This window comes from Gopherus evgoodei, chromosome 2 (assembly GCF_007399415.2).
Source record: "Gopherus evgoodei ecotype Sinaloan lineage chromosome 2, rGopEvg1_v1.p, whole genome shotgun sequence".
In the NCBI taxonomy this organism is placed as follows: domain Eukaryota; kingdom Metazoa; phylum Chordata; order Testudines; family Testudinidae; genus Gopherus; species Gopherus evgoodei.
In genome coordinates, this window is record NC_044323.1 from 148,375,770 (window position 1) to 148,395,541 (window position 19,772).

At 50.6% G+C, this 19,772-nt stretch overlaps 1 protein-coding gene across 1 annotated transcript in view; it reads left to right on the forward strand.

Moving 5' to 3' along the window:
• LOC115646233 (serine/threonine-protein kinase 10-like) overlaps positions 1-19,772 on the forward strand; it is a 47,660-nt gene that overhangs the window by 17,967 nt on the left and 9,921 nt on the right. The window contains exons 5-13 of the mRNA XM_030551839.1: positions 2,376-2,448; positions 3,268-3,462; positions 4,122-4,203; positions 4,483-4,599; positions 5,547-8,081; positions 12,594-12,724; positions 13,916-14,039; positions 15,409-15,588; positions 16,982-17,111. Of these exons, the coding sequence (XP_030407699.1) occupies positions 2,376-2,448; positions 3,268-3,462; positions 4,122-4,203; positions 4,483-4,599; positions 5,547-8,081; positions 12,594-12,724; positions 13,916-14,039; positions 15,409-15,588; positions 16,982-17,111 (3,567 nt within the window). The remainder of the gene's footprint in view (positions 1-2,375; positions 2,449-3,267; positions 3,463-4,121; positions 4,204-4,482; positions 4,600-5,546; positions 8,082-12,593; positions 12,725-13,915; positions 14,040-15,408; positions 15,589-16,981; positions 17,112-19,772) is intronic.

Sequence of the window (19,772 nt, forward strand, 5' to 3'; positions counted from 1 at the left end):
CACGCTCCTGCACCCAAACTCCGTCCCAGAGCCTGCACCTCTCACCCCCTCCTGCCCCCTCATTCCCTGCCCCAGCCCAGAGCCTGCACTTAAACTCCATCCCAGAGACTGCACCCCAGACCCCCTCCCCCATCCAAACTCCATCCCAGAGCCTGCACTCTGCACCCTTCCTGCTCCCTAACCCCCAGACCAGGCCCTGCACCCCAGACCTCCTCCCCCACCCAAACTCCCTCCCAGAGCCTTAGGCAGGTCGGGGGCAGAGTTGGGGGGTGGAGTTTGGGGGGAGGCGGGTTCTGGCCGCTACCAAAATTTCTAAAAACCTGCCACCCATGGTTAGGAGTGTGAAAAAATCCCCTCCCAACCAACATAGCTGTGCCAGCAAAAGCCCCAATGTAAACACAGTTATGCTGGCAAAACTGTCCTTTTGCCAGCTGGCATAGCCTATTTCCTTTGAGGAACTGGTATAAACTATGCCAGAAAAATGACTTTTGTTGCCAGCGTAGCTTTCCTGGTAGAGGTTCCTCTCTAGGGTAGACAAGGTGTCATGGTATAATTCCCCACTCTGAACCTTAGCGTCCAAAAGATGGGGTACCAGCATGAATTCCTCTAAGCTTAATTACTGGCTTAGAACCTGTAGCGCTGCCACCAACCAGGAATTCCAGTGCCTGGTACACTCTGGTCCCCCCAAGACCTTGCCCGGGGAACCCCAAGACCCAGTCCCTCTGGATCTTAACACAAGGAAAGTAAACCCTTTCCCTCACCGTTGCCTCTCCCAGACTTCCCCTCCCTGGGTTACCCTTGAAGATCACTGTGATTCAAACGCCTTGAATCTTAAAACAGAGAGGAAAATGCACCTTCCCCCCTCCTTCTCTCTTCCCCTCCCAGACTCTTCCTGAGAGAGACAGTAATCCTAACACAGAGAGAAATTAGCTTCTCTCTCCCCCTTCCCTCCTTTCTCCCCACCAATTCCCTGGTGAATCCAGACCCGTCCCCTGGGGTCTCACACCAGAATAAAAAAACAATCAGGTTCTTAAACAAGAAACTTTTAATTAAAGAGAGAAAAACAGTAAAAATTATCTTTGTAAATTTAAAAAATGGAATAGGTACAGGGTCTTTCAGCTATAGACACTGGGAATACCCTCCCAGCCTAAGTTTACAAGTACAAATTAAAATCTTTTCAGCAAAATACCAATTTGAACTCCTTCCAGCCAAATACACATTTGCAAATAAAGAAAACAAACATAAACCTAACTCGCTTTATCTACCTAGTACTCACTATTCTGAACTTATAAAAGCCTGTATCGGAGAGACTGGAGAGAAACCTGGTTGCACGTCGGATCCCTCTGAGCCCCCAGAGTGAACAACAACCAAACACTAACAGCACACAACAAAAACTTCCCTCCCTCAAGATTTGAAAGTATCCTGTCCCCTGATTGGTCCTCTGGTCAGGTGACAGCCAGGCTCACAGATCTTGTTAACCCTTTACAGGCAAAAGAGATATGAAGTACTTCTGTTCTATTAACTCTTACTTATCTGTTTATGACACAGGGTCTTAGTGTAACTAGAAGAAGTTAAGAGCCTTCGGGTTCTACTGTATGACGCCTTCCATTGAATTATTGGCAGGTGATATAGGACACAGCCAGCCAGGTGCACCATATTCCCAGAGCGGCTGTAGCAGGGGGCTGTGTGAACATGAGGTCACACTCTTGCCAGGGCCGCCCAGAGGATTCCGGGGGCCTGGGGTCTTCGGTGGCAGGGAGCCCCCGTTTCGGCAGCAATTCGGCGGCAGGGGGGCCCTTCCGTTCCTGGACCCACCACCGAAGTGCAGCCGGGTCTTTGGCAGTAATTTGGCAGCAGGGGGCCCCCACCACGGGTCTTCGGGGCACTTCGGCGGTGGGTCGTGGAACGGAAGGGTCCCCCGTCACCGGAGTGCCGCCGAAGACCTGCCTGCACTTCGGCGGCAGGTCCCGCTTTGGCAGTAATTCGGTGGCAGGGGGTCTTTCCGTCCCAGAGTGGAAGAACCCCCCACTGGCGATGACTGGGAGTGGAAGAAGCTCCGGGGGCCCGGGCCCCACGAGACTTTTCGGGGGCCCCCAGAGCGAGTGAAGGACCCCGCTCTAGGGGCCCCGAAAAACTCTTGTGGGGGCCTGGGGCAAATTGCCTCACTTGCCCGCCCCCACCGGGCGGCCCTGACTCTTGCTGGGCCGCATGCTCGGCTGACATAACTCCACCAGCAGCAGTGAAGTGACTGAAGTCAGCAGAGTTGTGCCATGCCCCTGTGTTATGAAGTTACGCCCACAGAGAGTTCAGCCCTGGAGACAGTAAAACCACCCACGCATAGTCATTGATTGTCTTCTCTTCTCTTTATGATGTAGCTGATTTTGGAGTCTCTGCCAAAAACTCCCAGACCCTGCAGCGACGGACATCCTTTCTTGGGACACCATATTGGTATGTGCAAGCACTGCCTGGGAACAGCAGGGCATTGTGGGTAATATGGGATCTTTGGAGCCTGTGGACATGGTGGCAGATCAGAAATGCTCTGTACTGTACATAATTTCAGCAAAAAGTGGCTTTTTGTTTAAAAGGATAATGTAGCAGAAAAAAGGGTTTTGGATGAAAAATCAGCAGCTGAAAACATTTTGGTAAAAATTGTGGCTTTTGGTAAAAACTTGCTTGGTAATTTTGAAAAACGCTTTTTTTTAAAACTGAAAATGGTTTTCAGAAAACAATTTTTGTCTGTTTCTGAGTCTGGCTTTTCCTTGAAAAATGTGAAAAGTTTCACAGGCAATTTTGACCAAACAGAAACAACGATTTTTTCCCCATAATAAATTCATGGCTTTTTGACCAGCTCTGGCAGGTGCAGGATGTGGTGAATTCCAGTTGCCCGAAGAGATTGGGATGGCAACTGCAGCCTTGGGGAGAGCGCAGAATGAGCATAGCTTGTGGTCCTGAGCATGGAAATGGGGCATTCCACAAGGAACCACCTGACCTTGGCAGATGCCCCTGTCCCCACTCTCCTCGCTTTAGGAGACCCCTGGCACCCACTCATGGCACAGATACTGTCCCCCAGCTGGGCAGGGCTGGATGGGACTCCATGCAGAACACATCCTGATTTTTGTGCCACTTCCAAGACAGTCTGACATTCTTGTTGTTTGTTGCTCTAATGGGGCTGGTGACAGCAAATGCTCAGGGAGATGCTGATGGGGAAACACACATGTGCACCAGGGCAGAGGTCATTTGTGAGCTCATCTCTCTCCCTGGGCGCAGGATGGCTCCAGAAGTGGTGCAGTGTGAGACCTCAAAGGAGAACCCCTATAACTACAAGGCTGACATCTGGTCCCTGGGGATCACCCTGATTGAGATGGCTGAGATGGAACCCCCCTACCACGAGCTGAACCCCATGAGGGTGCTGCTGAAAATCTCCAAGTCCCAGCCACCCACCTTGCGCTGTCCCAAGCGATGGTGAGTCCATTGACCAGGGAACCCTAACACATGTAGTGCTGGGAACCCACCTCCACGGTCACAACAGTGATTTACAAGGGTGCTCCCCTCCAGCAATTCCCAAACTGCATAGACATGCAGCACCTCTGGGTGGGCACCAGCATGCAAGTGGGAGGAAGGAAAAGGTTGGCCACCAATACTAGCGTGAATCTTGACTCGTACTAAAAATGCCTGGAGGCTTTTGCTGTCCATTCACAGCAGTCAGGGCTCCGTTCACAAGGCCCTTAAATAGCAAGGGATTCAGCTGTCCACCTGGGAAGGATGAAGGGCTGAACCCCCCATCTGGAGCTTTGAACCCATAGCTCCAGGGAGCAGAGGTATGGCAAACCACAGCCTGGGGCTTGGTACAGCATTGCTGGGGCACAAAGCCAAAACAAGTGCAAGGGATGTGGCCAAGGTCATGCAGTGAATCAGTAGCAGAGCTGGGACTAGATTCTGGGAGTTCTAGCTTCCGGGCCACTTCTTAGCCATAAACTGAGCCTTCTTCCCACCACCTGCCTAGGCTTAAAGAGGGGTCCTGGGCTGGGCTACCTGGGGGAGCACAGAGCTAGAAGTAGAGCTCAGGGGCCGAGCAGCATGGAGGCATTTTCGCCTCTTCAATCCATCACTGTGTCCTGCAGGTCGGAGGAGTTTAAAGACTTTCTGAGAAAATCGCTGGAGAGGAATCCTGAGGTCCGGTGGTCAGCCAGCCAGCTCCTGCAGGTGAGACATCCCCCCGTGGCCATGTCCTCACAGGACAGGGGCAGGGACAGGGAGTGGGGTGGGAGGGGAGGGGAGTTTCCTGTGTTACCTTGTGCACTCTTGTGTCCCAGAGAACCCCTCACTTCCCTCAGCAGCAAAACTCAGGTTCCCACCTGCACGTGCGGAGCTGCCACCAAGAGGTGCATGTAGGACGACTGGGCTCTGGCCCCAGCCCCAGCCTGGCACACAGAGACTGTCTCTGTGGAGTTCTGCACCTTACGATCCCTTGCTTCCCCTCAGCACCCCTTCGTGGCAGAGGTGTCAGAGAAGCGGCCCCTGCGGGAGCTGATTGCAGAGGCCAGGGCAGAGGTGATGGAAGAGGTGGAAGAGGAGGAGGAAGAAGGACATGTCTCATCAGTAAGCAGCAACTGAAGCTCATTGTCTTTTCTTAGAGGCCAGGCTGGCTCCCCCCAAGGGGGCCGCGCAGGAAGGAGAACATCGGTGATCATGTGGCCTGTGGCGCAAGGCTGCCTGCCCCTCAAACAACCCCTGCTGGGCCTGGTGTGACATGGAGTGGGGAGGGGCCAGGCATGCTGTGGGGCGGCAATAGCAGTGGTGGGGCCCAGCATGCTGGGAGGGGCCATAGTGGGGGTGGGGCCAGGAATGCTGGGGGGGAGCAATAGTGGGGGTGGGCATGCTGGGGAAGGGCAATAGTGGAAGTGGGGCCGGACATGCTGAGGGGGACGATGGTGAGTGGGTAGGTGGGGCCGGGCATGCTGGGGGGGAATGGTGGGGGGGGCTGGGCATGCTGGGTGGGGCCAGGCATGCTGGGGGTAATAGTGGGGGCGGCACCAGGTATGCTGGGGGCGTGATGGTGGGTGGGTGGGGCCAGGCATGCTGGGGGGGGAGTGGGTGGGACCGGGTATGGGGGGGGAGTGGGCAGGACCTGGCATGCTGTGGGGAAGAGTGGGCTGGAGTGGTTATGCCGGGGGGGAGAGTGGGCAGGACTGGGCGTGCAGGGGGGGCGACAGCAGGCAGGGGGTTGGGCCTCAACTCTCCCTGCGCTTGGCTGTCATCTGTCTCAGCAGGGGGGGAACGTTCCATAGGCTGTGCTGCATGGACAGTGCCCGGGTGTTTCCTGCCTCCCTGCCTGGCCATTCTGGATCAGGTGATGCTCTGAGCCAGGTCCTTGGTGGTGTCAGCTGGAACAGCTCCATTGATTTCATTGGCACCAGCTGAGGATCTGCCCCAAGGGCTCCTCTGGGTTAGACAGGGTGGGTTTCATAAGGTTGCGGTTTAGATTTGGGTGTTCGACAAGAGGCTGCAGCTATCTCCTAACCTTTCTTCTCCTCTTGATCCAACAGCCACGCCATGATCACAAAGACTCCTTCTACAAGCAGGAAACGCCGCCCCAGTCCTGTCAGAACCTGGATGGGAGGGAAATGCAATCCCTCCCCATAGCAGGAGCTGGCAGGGAGATGGACATGATGGCCCAGCCAGCCAGCCAGCTTGCTCTGCCAGCAGAGGAGAGCAAACGGGAAGAGCAAATGGGCTCGCCAAAGAATCAGACTGGGAGCCCTCTCCCTGCTGGCCAGCCTGAGTTCCAAGGACCTGGGGTCAACCACAGTGTCCAGGGGGACTCCGTCCCCGATGGTCCCTGGATGAGGGCAAAAAAAACATCTGACTTCCTGAAACAAATGAGGCGAAAGTCCGCACCCATGTTTGCGGCTTCCCGGGAGCTGCGCGGCTCCATGAGGCTCCCCTCCCGGAGACCCACCGATGTCCTGAAGCTGATGAGACGCAGGTCGTTCTTTGGTGGGTTGAAGTCACAAGAAAATGCCAGGGAACAAGGTGGGATCAATGGAAAGCCAGTGGTGCATACAGCCAGTGGGAAAGATCAAGGTGAGGAGCAGTTGCCTTCATGTCCTGAACCTCAGCCATGTGTGGGGCTGAAGGAGACCATGCCAGATCCCTTCCGCGCAGCAGCACTCAAACCAGAAGCAGAGAAGGACTTTAAAGGGAACCATGAAAAGGGGCCCAGCCCTCTAGAGAGCCCAGCCCAAGCAAGAGAACATTGTACTGGGCTAAATCATTTAGCATCATCTAAAGATCCAACGGAAGGGCAAGAGATGGAAACAGAAGAAGCAGAAATTGCTGATGATCAGGCCAAGCCTGTATTGGGAGAAACTCAGGCAGGTTTTGAACTCCCTGACTCAAACATAACAGACAGAGTTTCCTCCACAGAAGCAGAAAGTCAACAGGCAACTGTAGGCCTGGAGGACAGAACCCAGACATGCCCCACTTTACTCTCAGTGAGAAATATGGAAAACCTATCAAATAGCGATTCTACCAGTAATTTACTGGCTCTGCAGAAATGCACAAGAGCAACTAAGTGGGACTTGTCTGAAGGCTCAGCTGGCATGGGAGAAGGGCAGACCGTGGATGAGAATCCTCCCCCCAGTTCCTGGAAATGGAGGAGTCAGGGTGAAAGGACAGAGGAAATACGACGTCTAGGCAAGAAACATTACTTGGATTGTGCATCTGTGAGCAGCCCTCTTGCAAACCTGGACGTGAGTGAGGGTACACGACTATTAGCCGCTCTTGACCTTTGTCAGACTAGTATTAAAGTTCTGAGCATCAAAGAATCCTTGAGACAGCTCCAGCCCAAAGGTGCTGGAGCGTGTACAGATAAGGAAGTGAGAGGGGTTAGATTACAGAATGAAAATTGCTCAAATGGAGCAGAAGCACAAGAAGGTGGAAGCCCAGAGACTTCTGGGGAGCTAGCAGAGCAGACACACTGTGAAACTGAGAATGAAAGACTGCCCAAGAAATTAGAGCAGAGTGGTGAGAATTGGCAGCAGGTAGAAACCTTCTCAGTAAAGAATGAAGCAGGAGACATGGAGAATGCGGATGAAAACACAAAGGTGGGATCAGCAACCTTAGAAGAGCCGTGTTGTATGGGAGAGATTGCAGTGATTGAGAATGGAGAGAACAATACAGTGATCGCTAGTTCTGCTAGGGAGACAGTGGTTCCAGCCAATGAGGAAACAGGGAAGAATGAGCAAGAAACTATAGACAATAATATAAGGGATCATTTAAATGAAGATCAGCATTCAGGGGCGGACACCTCCCCCACATTGATCATGGGGTCAGCGCATGAGGAGTCAGAAGGAGATATTGTAAACAAGGTTGTAGAGGAGCATTTAAAGGGAGACAAAAATTCAGTGATGGACACATCCAGTCAGGAGATACTGGTACCAGCAAGAGAGGAAGCCCAGGAAGGCAGCATAGAAAATATAACACTTGGTCATTTAAATTTAGAGGATCAAAACCCAGTGGTGGATACCTCCCCCAAGGAGAATCTAGTGCCAGCTAAGGCACACACAGGGGAGAAAGTGGAAGACACTGCAGATAGCCCTAGGGGTGGCCCATTAAATGTTGTTGAGAACAGAGACCATGAAGCTAGGGAAGATAGAAATGGTAGAGAAACAGCAAAGGAAGAGAGACACCCACCCGGAGAAGGTCTGGCAGAGGCTGTTCTGTGTCCAGAAGGGGCCTCAGAGGATGGAGCTGAAAGAGAAGAGAGAAGTGCCCCCCTGGAGAATGGAGCAGAACTGGAGCCCCAGGGGGAACCTATTGGGCACCCAAAGGTAAGGAAGAACGTTAGCTTTGCTGAGGCACCCCTGGGCTGCCCTGCCTCCCTGAAACAGGTAGCTAATGGAGGAGCAATGAGGAATGGAAAAGATCCCAGTGGTAAGGGCGATTCAACCTTAAATGATGGTTTAATACACAACCAAGAAGAGACGCCAACTTCACCAGGCAATACAGAGTTTGACACGCACCGCCACCTTCCTTCAGCAAGACTGCAAACCCTGCGCTGCGCACAAGACATGTCACAGGTAGGCTGGCTCAACACGTGAGACTAGAATACTTTGAATGGGGGGGCAGGATGCCAGGGTCTGGGGCGTGGGGCCTTTCGTCTCTAGGGCTGTCTCAGGGCCTGGCTGGGAGGCTCTTAGTCCTGTAGTCATACCCAAAAAACCCTCCTACCCACCTGGCCCCACACAGACCGGCTCCCTGGAATGGAGAGGGACTGAACTGACTGAATCCTGGAGGGAGGTCCCTTTAGATCAGGGCTGAGGCAGAGCCATGGGGAAAGGGGAAGATACTTTTGCTGCCAGGCCTACAAACAGGACTTCATCTTTCTGGGCTCTCCCCCTGGCAACTCTGAACAGCGCCAACTCCATTTTGAGCCCTGAGGCTGTATAAAATCCATGCTTTATGGATAGGCTGTGCGGCTGGTGTTGGCAGGCAGTGCAGAATGGCCCAGGAGCACAGTGCTGTATGGTTTGTCTCACATTCATGGTTAACTGCTACTTTGTCTGGAGGATATAACAAACCAGAGAAACCATAGACTGTTTCAAGCAGAAACAGATTAAACTGCTAGCACCGAATTCTGCAGCCTTTTTCTCTATCTGTGCTCTGTGGGACAGATCCTCAGATGCTGTCATGCGATGAAGGGCCAAGGACAATTTACACCAGCTGAGGGTCTGTTCCAGCATCTGTGGCTGACTTCACTGGGGGCTTTGCCTGAGAAAGGGCTGAGCATGGACTTGGGGAATTAGTCCAGTGACTCAGTTGGAGTGAGGCCCTCCAGATTTGGTCCATAAGAAAATGATAATTATGCAAATACATTATCCAGGGAACTGGTGTATTATCCAGGGAACTGGTCTCTGGTGCCAGACTCTGCACTGGTGGTTTGTCATTGTAGCGGTTAATCAATAGATCTTCCTCCCCCCATGCCGGCAGTGAGGAACAAGGCCCGCTCAGAGCAGTCTCACTAAGGTTTGGTCCAGGTTCCCTTTTCCTGTGCCAGGAGATGTCAATTCCACCCTTTCTGGGCAGAGGTCCTGTCCTGATCCCCGTTTTCTAGGCCCTTCCGAAAATAGTCAGCAACATCCACACCTGTGCCAGTTGCTCTGTTTGCCAACCAGACGCTTTAACTGATCTCCCCGGTACAGTTCATTGCTCCTTGTTTTCATGCTTGGTCCTGCTCAGAGTGAATAGGCAAACCTTCCAGAGGGCCAAATCCTGCCATCCTTACAGAGCAGTAGTAGGAGCAGAGCTTCACAGCTACAGACGCAGCAGTAGTAGTGACCCAAGAAATGGAAGAGACAATGAAGATGACTGGATGGGGAAGCTGCGGGATGTACATTATCCTGGAGCAGGTACCTGAAAAGAGCTTTGTTTGTGTGAAGTGCTGCTGATAGATGTGATGGAAAAGATGATCCAAGATTTGGAGATGCAGGTAGAAACTATGGTTGAATTTCAAAGGGGATTTGAATGGATGAAGAAGGGAAGGCAAGAGGAAGGAGGCTGAAAGGAAAACTCAAGACTTAGAGATGCAAGTTGGATTGGACAACTGTGAGGGTAAAAGGGCCAGTGGAAGCATGTAACTGTGAGAACAAGCTGAGGAAACAACTAGGACAGAGGATGATTCGCAGAAGATTGCAAGCGAGAACAAAGGACAAAAGGCAACCGGAAAGAACAGAAGGCCGGAGAATCTCACCACACCAGGAAGAGGAAGGTCTATTCAATTGGGGACTCCCCACTAAGAAGAACAGACAGGCCTGTCACCAGAATTCATCCAGAGAACAGAAGGGTGCACTGTCTGATGGGAGCTAAGATACGGGATGTGGACCTGAGGCCAATGAGGATCCTAATGTGAACAGGAAAGAATCCACTGACTGTCCTTCATGTGGGAACAAATGACACAGACACTTAAGGAAATGGAGGCTTAGGTGATCTTCAGTGGGATTGTACCTGTCCCCAGAAGAGGAAAGTGAAGATGAGACAAGATGATGATCAGCAGATGCTCAGGCATCTGGAGGGCTTTGGGATGGTTGACAGCTGGGAAGCATTCACTGACAGACGACTGTTCTCCTGGATGGACTCCACCTGAGTGGGGAGGAAAATAGACTTCTGGGATGGAGGTTAACACAACTGATTAAAAGAGCTTTAAACTAGGAATTTGGGGGAGATGGTTGGGAGATGCTCATGTAATCTCAACACCTGATTCTAATATTGAGAGGGAGGAAAATCAAGTAAGAGAGGATACAGCAATGGAGAAAGGAAAAACAGAGGGCAAGAGCGTGGACATCAAGAGGAAAGACGGTGCTGATACCAACGGCACTAAATCTGGTAGGTGAAATTGGCGATGATCTGGTGAGGAATTTGGATGAAGCAGAGCAGAAACAACTTGGATAACTGTACACCAATGCAAGGAGGCTGGGTAACAAAATGGAGGAAAAAGAGCTACTGATGCAGGAAGATTGAACCAGACGTGAGAGGGATAACAGAAACATGGTGGGATAGTAGTCATGATTGGAGCACAGGTATTGAAGGGTACCTGCTATTCAGGAAAGACAGAAATAAAGGTAGAGGTGCTGGAGTAGCACTGTATATTAATGACAAGGTAGACTGTAAAGAAATTAGAAGTGATGAAATGGATAAAAAGAATCTGTTTAGGTAAAAACACTTTGGGGAAGAGAGGTACCAGAGGCTCCACTGGGATAATGCTTGGGGTGTGCTACAGACCCCCAGGATCTAATCTAGATATGGATAGAAATCTCTTTTATTTTTAATGAAATACATACTACTGGGAATTGTGTGATTATGGGAAACTTTAACTTCCCAGATATAGATTGGAGGAGAAGTGCTGCTAATAACAGCAGGGCCTAGGTTTTCCTAGATGTGACAGCTGACAGATTCTTCACCCAATAATCACCGAACCTACGAGAGGCGATTCCATTTTAAATTTGATATTGGTGAGTAGTGAGGACCTCACTGAAGAGTTGTTTGTAGGGGACAACCTTGGTTAGAGTGATCATGAGCTAATTCAGTTTAAACTAAATGGAAGAATAAACACAAATCGATCTGCAATGAGGGGCCTTGATTTCCAAAGGGAAAATTTGAAAATATGAAGGGAATTAGTTAGAGAAGCAGGCTGGACTGAAGAACTCAAGGATCTGAACGTGGAAGAGGCCTGGAATTACTTTAAGTTCAGAAGTTCTCTGAAGCCTGCATCCCAAGCAAGGGGAAACAATTTGCAGCGAAGGGTTACAGACCAAGCTGGCTGAACAAGTATTTCAAATAGGCAATTAAGAGAAAGCAGAGAGCCTACAAGGAATGGAAGAAGGGATGGATCAGCAAGGAAAGCTACCACTCAGAGGTCAGAAAGTGTAGAGATAGAGTGAGAACTGCCAAGAGCCAAGCAGAGTTGGACCTAGCATCTGGAATACTGTGCGCAGTTCTGGTCTCACATGTTTAAGAAGGATGAATTCAAACTGGACCAGGTTCAGAGAAGGGTTACTAGGATGATCCGAGGAACAGAAAACCTGTCTTATGAAAGGAGACTGAAAAAACTTGGCTTGTTCAGCCTAACCAAACGTAGGCTGAGGGGAGATATGATTGCTCTCCATAAATACATCTGAGGAATAAATACCAGTGTCGGAGAGGCATTATTTAAGTTAAGGGCAATGTTGGCACAAGAACAAATGGCTATAAACTGGCCATCAACAAGTTTAGGCTTGAAATTAGATGAAGGTTTCTAACCATCAGAGGAGTGAAGTTCTGGAACAGCAGTTCTGGGGAGCAGTGGGGGCAAAACACCTAACTGGCTTCAAGACTGAGCTTGATAAGCGTATGGAGGGGATGGGATGGTGTTACTGCCTACAATGGCATATAGCCAGTCTGCAACTTTTAGAAGCAAATATCTCCAAAGGCTGGAGATGGGACACTAGATGAGGAGGCTCTGAGTTACTACAGAGAATTATTTTCCAGGTATCTGCTGGGTTGATCTTGCCCACATGTTCAGGGTCTAACTGGTCGCAATATTTGGGGTCGGGAAGGAATTTTCCTTCAAGTCAGATTGGCAGAGACCCTGGAGTTTTTTAGCTTTCCTCTGCAGCGAGGAGCATGGGTCACATGCAGGTTTAAACTAGTGTAAATGGTGGATTCTCTATACCCTGAAGCCTATAAAGTGTGATTTGAGGACGTCAGTAACTCAGTCAGAGGTGAGGGATCTATTACAGGGGTGGGCAGGCGAAGTTTTTTGGCCTGTGATGTGCAGGAGGTCAAACTAGACTAGATGATCACGATGGCCCCTTCTGGCCTTAAAGTCTATGACTCTGAGTTTTTACACAGTCCTTGCTCAGGCTATGATTTGGCTTCGCTGAGAGCTCCACTGAGTAAGAACAGAGCATCTCCCTGGTCTGAGTGATACATAAGCAAGTGGAATTATGTGGTAGAGGTTCATGCTGCCTCCATATCAGCTGTTTTGTTGGGTTTGTCTCTTTGAATGAGTGGATTCTAGGCTTGTTGTGAATATAACCCTCTGTTTCTGGTCTCAGGAGGGTGTCTCCCTAAGAAGAACAGTGAAGAAAACCAGGAAGTTTGTTGTGGATGGGAAGGAGGTCAGCGTGACAACCTCAAAGACCATCAGCGAGGTGGATACAAAGGGCGAGAAGATGCGCTCAGCTCGGTAAGGGGCACTTAGCCGACTGGGAGGGGATATAGCTGAATGATGACAGCATGGGCTCTCAGGGTGGGGGCTGAGAGCATCCTGCCCTTCCTATATTGTTAAATAGGAGATGGGAAGGGCAAGTCATGATGCAGAAAGGGGAACATCACCTGGGCAGGGTGAGAAGCACGGGGGTTAGAGTATGAGAAAGGAGGGTAAGATTCTGCTCCTAGCTCTGCCTCTGACTGACTAAGCAAGTCACCTTCTGTTTTAAAGCGCCTCCATCTGGTGACAGTGTGCGCTGGGGTGGGGGAGGGCTATCTGCAGACTGAGTGTTGGATCTGGGAGGGACATCTACAGACAGCATGCACTGGAGTCTGGGAGGGACATCTACAGATAGCATGCGCTGGATTCTGGGAGGGATGTCTGCAGACAGTGTGCGCTGGAGTCTGGGAGGGACATCTGCAGACAGTGTGCACTGGGGTCTGGGAAGGACGTCTGCAGACTGCACATTGGGTCTGGGAGGGACGTCTGCAGACAGCATGCGTTGGAGTCTGGGAGGGACGTATGCGGACAGCATGTGCTGGAGTCTGGGAGGGACGTCTGCAGACTGCGCATTGGGTCTGGGAGGGACGTCTGCAGACAGTGTGCTCTGGAGTCTGGGAGGGACGTCTCTGTACAAATGTTGGACGTCGTTGTTGTGGGCAGTAGCTCATCATAAGTAAAGGAGAATGTGTGTGGGATCATTTCTAATCCCCATGCATGTTCGCAGTTATTGCATCCCAGTTACTGAGGACACTGGTGTTACTCCAGGAAGGAATTTGGCCTAAAGGTTTCACACCTTTTTCTATGACCACATTTACACTCAGGGTGGCAGCCGCCCTGCCAATCTGTGGCTCCAGTGGGAAGAGGCAGGAAACCCTCCAAACACAAGGGACTTCTACATCTGCACAGGGCTAGATTCTCCAGTGGCGCCACTCCATTGAAGTCAGTGGAGTTTGCAAACTTGTGGTAAAACTCGAGCAGGTTTTCTTGTGAAATTGTCAGTGTGGCTAGAGCCAGAGCTGGGTCAGTCTCACCCGAGGAGACAAATAAAAACCATTCGGGGTCGAGTTTGGTTCTGAAAATGCCTGAAGTTTCGGGAGGCTGCTTATTGCTTGCCAGTGCATCTCCCCACCATTGCCGTCTGTGGGTCTGTCTCCCTGTCACCAGGCGCCAGGAGCTGCATGAACTCCGCCTTCTCCAGAAGGAAGAGCAGCGAGCCCAGAGCCAGCTGGAGCAGAAGCTCCATCAGCAGCGGGAGCAGATGTTCCGCCACATTGAGCAGGAAATGACGGTAACCACCTTAGTGGCTGTCAGCTGGGCCCTGCGAGCGGCGCTGCCAGACCGGGCAGGCCCACAGCCGCTGGGGCAGGGTGCGACTGCTCTCATCTCCATGGCATAGTCATATGCCATTCAGAGCTTGAGGAACTGAAAATCATCACAGGTCTCAATCCCTCCTATTCCCAGTTCCCAATCCAGCACTGCTCCGGATCCCACATAGGACGTGCTTAAGGTGATCATATTTCCCAAAGGGAAAACAGAACAGCGCATGGGGCTAGCCAAAGGTCCCCTTTCCCTGGTGCAGGGCTAGCCTGAGCCATCACCCAAGCCTCCCTTCCCATGCGGGACTGGTGTCGCTGCCCTCCTGAGTCCCCTTCCCTGTGAGGGGTTGGCTTGAGCCCTGCCTCCCTTCCCTGCACTGCTTGCTCGAGCCCTAGTTGTCCCACACCCAAACTCTGCCTCCTCCCTGTGGGGAGCTGGCATCACCCTTCCCTCGCCTGCACATTCCTCCGCACCCCACTTTTTTGACAAAGGTGGGTATTTTTCCTGTTTGATCTTGTTTGATCTAGTTGGCAAGAGCAAACCAGACAAATGCCCCCTTTTACCACAAACTTCGGGCTGGCCAGCACAGGGCTTAAAAAAGGAACTCTCCCAGCCAAAACAGGACATATGATCACCCTAGACATGCTTCGTGACAACTGCCTGAGGCCTGGGCCCCAACTTTCAAAGCCGCCTGAGGTTGGAGGGGCCTTCATTTCTCAATGTCTGGCTTGAGATGCCCTGAGTCTAATTTCCAGAAGGGCTGAGGGTCACTGAAGTTCTTTGGCACTGCAGGCTCTCCGCCCACCGGCAGATCAGGATCCCAGCAGTGTCCCAGGCTGGGCACACAAATCAGTGGCCACGTCTGAGAAAGCACCAGCCACAGCTGACAATCTGTTTGTTCACATGCTGTCAACATCTCCAGACACTTCCTAGGTCACATCCCGTGTTCTGTAGCTGTAAGCAGCCAGGACTGGGGCTCCTATGCACACTATAGTGAGACTAATAAATCATCATTTTCAGTGGGCTCTGCCAACATCCACCCTTCCCGAGCTCCTGGCCCAGGGGCCTGTGCTCTGCTCAGAGTTCACCATCCCACTGGAGACGTGCACCGGCTCATGTCCCCAGTGTTGTGTGGCTGCACTTCCCAGCGCCTCGAGGAACACCCAGTGTGGTAGGATCCCAGAGGTGTGGAGCTAGGTGCTTGCCTAGGAACTGCAATCCCTGCAGTTCAGAGAGGCCGACGCTGTCTGGTGTTCATCCCCTCTTATGTCCCCCAATATTATTTGATTTGGTGAGTGGGAGGAAAACGCATGTAAGCTCCCTGCTCTGCACACGCACAGAGTAAGAAGCAGTATTATGACCATGAGGTGGAGATCCTGGAGCGGCACCATCAGCAGGCCCGGGAGCGCCAGGAGCACGAGTTCACCACCAGGCTACGCGATGAGGCCAAGCGGCTGAAAGCCCTGCAGGAGAAGGACTATGGCAAGAAGCTGTCGGCCTTCAGGGGCAACAGGAGAGAGGTACCCTTGCCAGAGACCCAGACCACAGAACCTACTGCCCCCATGCCAGTGGGATCTTGATCTCCCTCCACCCCTCGCCAATGGGAACTAGGGATCATCCCCTCCCTTCCCCTGAGCCAATGGGAACTAGGGATCCTCCCCCGAGCCAATGGGAAGTAGGGATCTTCCCCTTCGCCAATGGGATCTAGGGATCCTCACCCTCACCAATGGGAACTAGGGATCCTCTCCCTCCCTTGAGCCAATGGGAACTGGGGATCCTCCCCCTCCTCCAAATCAATGGGACCTCAGGATCCTTGTCTGCTGAGCCAAGGGGATCTAGGGGTAAGTGACAGACCCCCCAGGACCTGATTTGGAGACAGATAGAGACCTTTTTAATATTTTTAATTAAATAAATACTAACGAGCCAATGGGATCTAGAAATCTTTCTCCCCTCCCCTTCCCCTCTCCCCTGAGCCAATGGGAACTACAGGTCTTTTTTCTGAAGCGATGACATTCAAGAATCCTGCTGCTCGTACTCTAAGCATCCTTCTTACTTAGCCAATCATATCTCTGCATCCCTTTCCATGTAGCTGGATCTAAGGATCCCTCGCTTAGCCAATAGGATCCAAGGATCCCTTTCCCAGACTATAAGAATCCTGGTCACTGAGCCTATGACATCTAAGCTCAGGTGGCAAGTTTTCCCTGTGCCTACTGCTGGGGTTATTTTCATGCTGTGGGTAACTCTGGGTCCCATGATGGTTCTTATATTGCTGTTTTAGCACAAAGGCAGGATTTATAATGACTGAAGCCCAGAGGGCAGAGATCCCAGCCTCGATCTGTGCTGATCCATGCCCTGTTCTAGTTTAGCTGCAAAGCTGGGATTTTCCATAGGGCGGAAGGGGGGGAGATAATGCAGCTCCTTTGGGCCCATGGAAAAGCCCAAGCCTTAGGGAATGAGCTCCATTGCATAGACACTGTAACAGCAAACCTGAGCTGGCCTCCTGCCAAACAGGCTTTGTTCAACGTTTAGTCAATGTCCACATCTAGATGCCAGCTAGCAAGGAGCATGTGGAACACCATCCCTCCGTGAGCTTGCTGCAGGAATTGCTATATGAAATTCCTTGCCCTGCTGATGCAGGCAGTCAGAGCAGATGAGCAGGAATGGTCCCACTAGCCCTGTGGATACTGACCCACAGGCACTCAAGATAAGCAGGCTGATAAAGGGGGCATGGCAGCCTAGATGCATGGCCTCTGACCATAACAGGTCCCAGCTGATGGAGTTGACATATGACAGCAGCTCCCCACAGCAACTGAGCTGGGGAATCTGCACTAGCCAGTTAATGAGCTAATGGGCTGTGATGGTTTTGAGAATTTGGCTGCTCTGGGGCCAGACCCATATGTTTCCCTCTGGCAGGAGCAGAGATTTCTGCAGCAGCAGCAGGAGGAGCTAAACCTGGCCTTGCAGAAAGTCGTCCAGGAGCACAAGAAGAAAGTGACCTCTATCGAGTGGGAGTGCGTCAGCAAGATCCACAGCCTCAGGAGAGGTAGAGCTGAGCTCTGGGAGGGATAAGGGCTGAGATGCAGAGATAAGAGAAATGTCTGGCTGGAAGGGGCCTTGGGAAGTCATCAAGTCCAGGCAGGAGTTGTGACTTGGCAGGACTTGTGTTGGGGCAGGACCAAGTAAACCTAGACCAGGGGTCGGCAACCTTCGGCATGCAGCCCATCACAGTAATCCGCTGGCATTCTGTTTACGTTGACTGTCCGTGTGCATGGGCACCCGCGGCTCCCGGTGGCTGAAGTTCACCATTCCCGGCCAATGGGCGCTGCGGGAAGAGGTGGTCAGCATGTCCCTGCAGCCCGCACCTCTTCCCATGTTATTCCTAAAGTGCAGCACCCAAAATTGTACACAGTCCTCCAGCTGAGGCCTCACCAATGGCAAGTAGAGCGGGACAGTTACTGTCTATGTCTTACATACGATGCTCCGGTTAGTACACCCCAGAATGACAGTAGCCTTTTTCACAGCTACATCACGTTGTTGTTGGGTTTGTGATCCAGGACAACCCCACAAGATCCTTTTCGGCACTAAGACGGCCTAGCCAGTTAGTGCCCATTTTGTAGTTGTGCATTTGATTTTTCCTTCCTAAATGTATTTTGCCCTTGACTGTATTGAATTTCATCTTGTTGATTTCAGACCAATTCTCCAATTTGTCAAAGGACATTTTGAATTCTAATCCTGTCCTCCAAAGTGCCAGCAACCCCTCCCCACTTGGTGTCATCTGAAATTTTTATAAGCATACTCTCCTCTCCATTAGCCAAGTCATTAATGAAGATATTGAATAGCGCCGGACCCAGGACTGACTCCTGCAGGACCCCACTAGATACATAAGAACATAAGAGTGGCCATACTGGGTCAGACCGAAGGTCCATCCAGCCCAGTATCCTGTCTTTGGACAGTGGCCAATGCCAGGTGCCCCAGAGGGAATGAACAGAACAAGCAATAAACAAGTTATCCATCTCCTGTCACCCATTCCCAGCTTCTGGCAAACAGAGGCTAGGACACCATCCCTGCCCATCCTGGCTAATAGCCATTGATGGACCTATCCTCCATGAACTTATCTAATTCCTTTCTGAACTCTGTTATAGTCTTGGCCTTCACAACATCCTCTGGCAAAGAGTTCCACAGGTTGTGTTGTGTGGAAAAATACTTCCTTCTATTTGTTTTAAACCTGCTGTCTATTAATTTCATTTGGTGACCCATAGTTCCTGTGTTATGAGAAGGAGTAAATAATACTTCCTGATTTACTTTCTCCACATCAGTTATGATTTTATAGACCTCAATCATATCCCCCCAGTCATCTCTTTTCCAAGATGAAAAGTCCCAGTATTATTAATCTCTCCTCACACGGATGCCATTCCATACCCTTAATCATTTTTGTTGCCCTTTTCTGAACCTTTTCCAATTCCAATACATCTTTTTTTGAGATGGGGCAACCACACCTGCGTGCAGTATTCCAGATGTGGGTGTACAATGGATTTATATAGAGGCAATATAATATTTTCTGTTTTATTATCTATCCCTTTCTTAAAGATTCCCAACATTCGGTTTGCTTTTTTAACTGTCGCTGCACATTGAGTGGATGTTTTCAGAGAACTATCCATGACTCCAAGATCTTTCTTGAGTTTAACAGCTAATTTAGACCCCATCATTTTATATGTATAGTTGGGTTTATGTTTTCCAATGTGCATTACTTTGCATTTATCTACATCTGCCATTTTGTTGCCCAGTCACCCAATTTTGCAAGATCCTTTTGTAGCTCTTTGCAGTCTACCTGGGATTCAACTATCTTGAGTAGTTTTGTATCATTTGCAAATTTTGCCATCTCACTGTTTACCCCTTTTTCCAGATCATTTATGAGTGTATTGAATAGGACTGGGCCCTGTACAGACCCCTGGGGGACACCACTATTTACCTCTCTCCATTCTGAAAACTGACCATTTATGCCTACCCTTTTCCCCCTATCTTTTAACCAGTTACCAGTCCATGAGAGGACCTTCTCTCTTATGCATGACAGCTCACTTTGTGTAAGAGCCTTTGGTGAGGGACCTTGTCAAAGGCTTTCTGAAAATCTAACTACACTATATCCACTGGATTCCCCCTTGTCCACATGCTTGTTGACTTCCTCAAAGAATTCTAGTAGATCGGTGAGGCATGATTTCCCTTTACTAAAATCATGTTGATTCTTCCCCAACAAATTATGTTCATCTATGTGTCTGACCATTTTGTTCTTCACTATCGTTTCAACCAGTTTGCCCAGTACTGAAGTCAGGCTTACTGACCCTGTAATTGCTGGGATCACTGCTGGAGCCCTTTTTAAAAATTGGCGTCACATTAGCTATTTTCCAGTCATTTAGTACAAAATCTGATTTAAATGATAGGTTATAGACTACAGTTAGTAGTTCTGCAATTTCCCATTTGAGTTCCTTCAAAACTTGAGTGAATACCATCTGGTCCTGGTGACTTATTACTGTTTAGTTTATCAATTTGTTGCAAAACCTCCTGTAATGATACCTCAATCAGAGACAGTTCCTCGGATTTGTCAGCTAAAAAGAATGGCTTATGTTTGGGAACCACCCTCACATCCTCAACCATAAAGACCGATGCAAAGAATTCATTTCGTTTCTCTGCAGCGGCCTTTTTGTCCTTG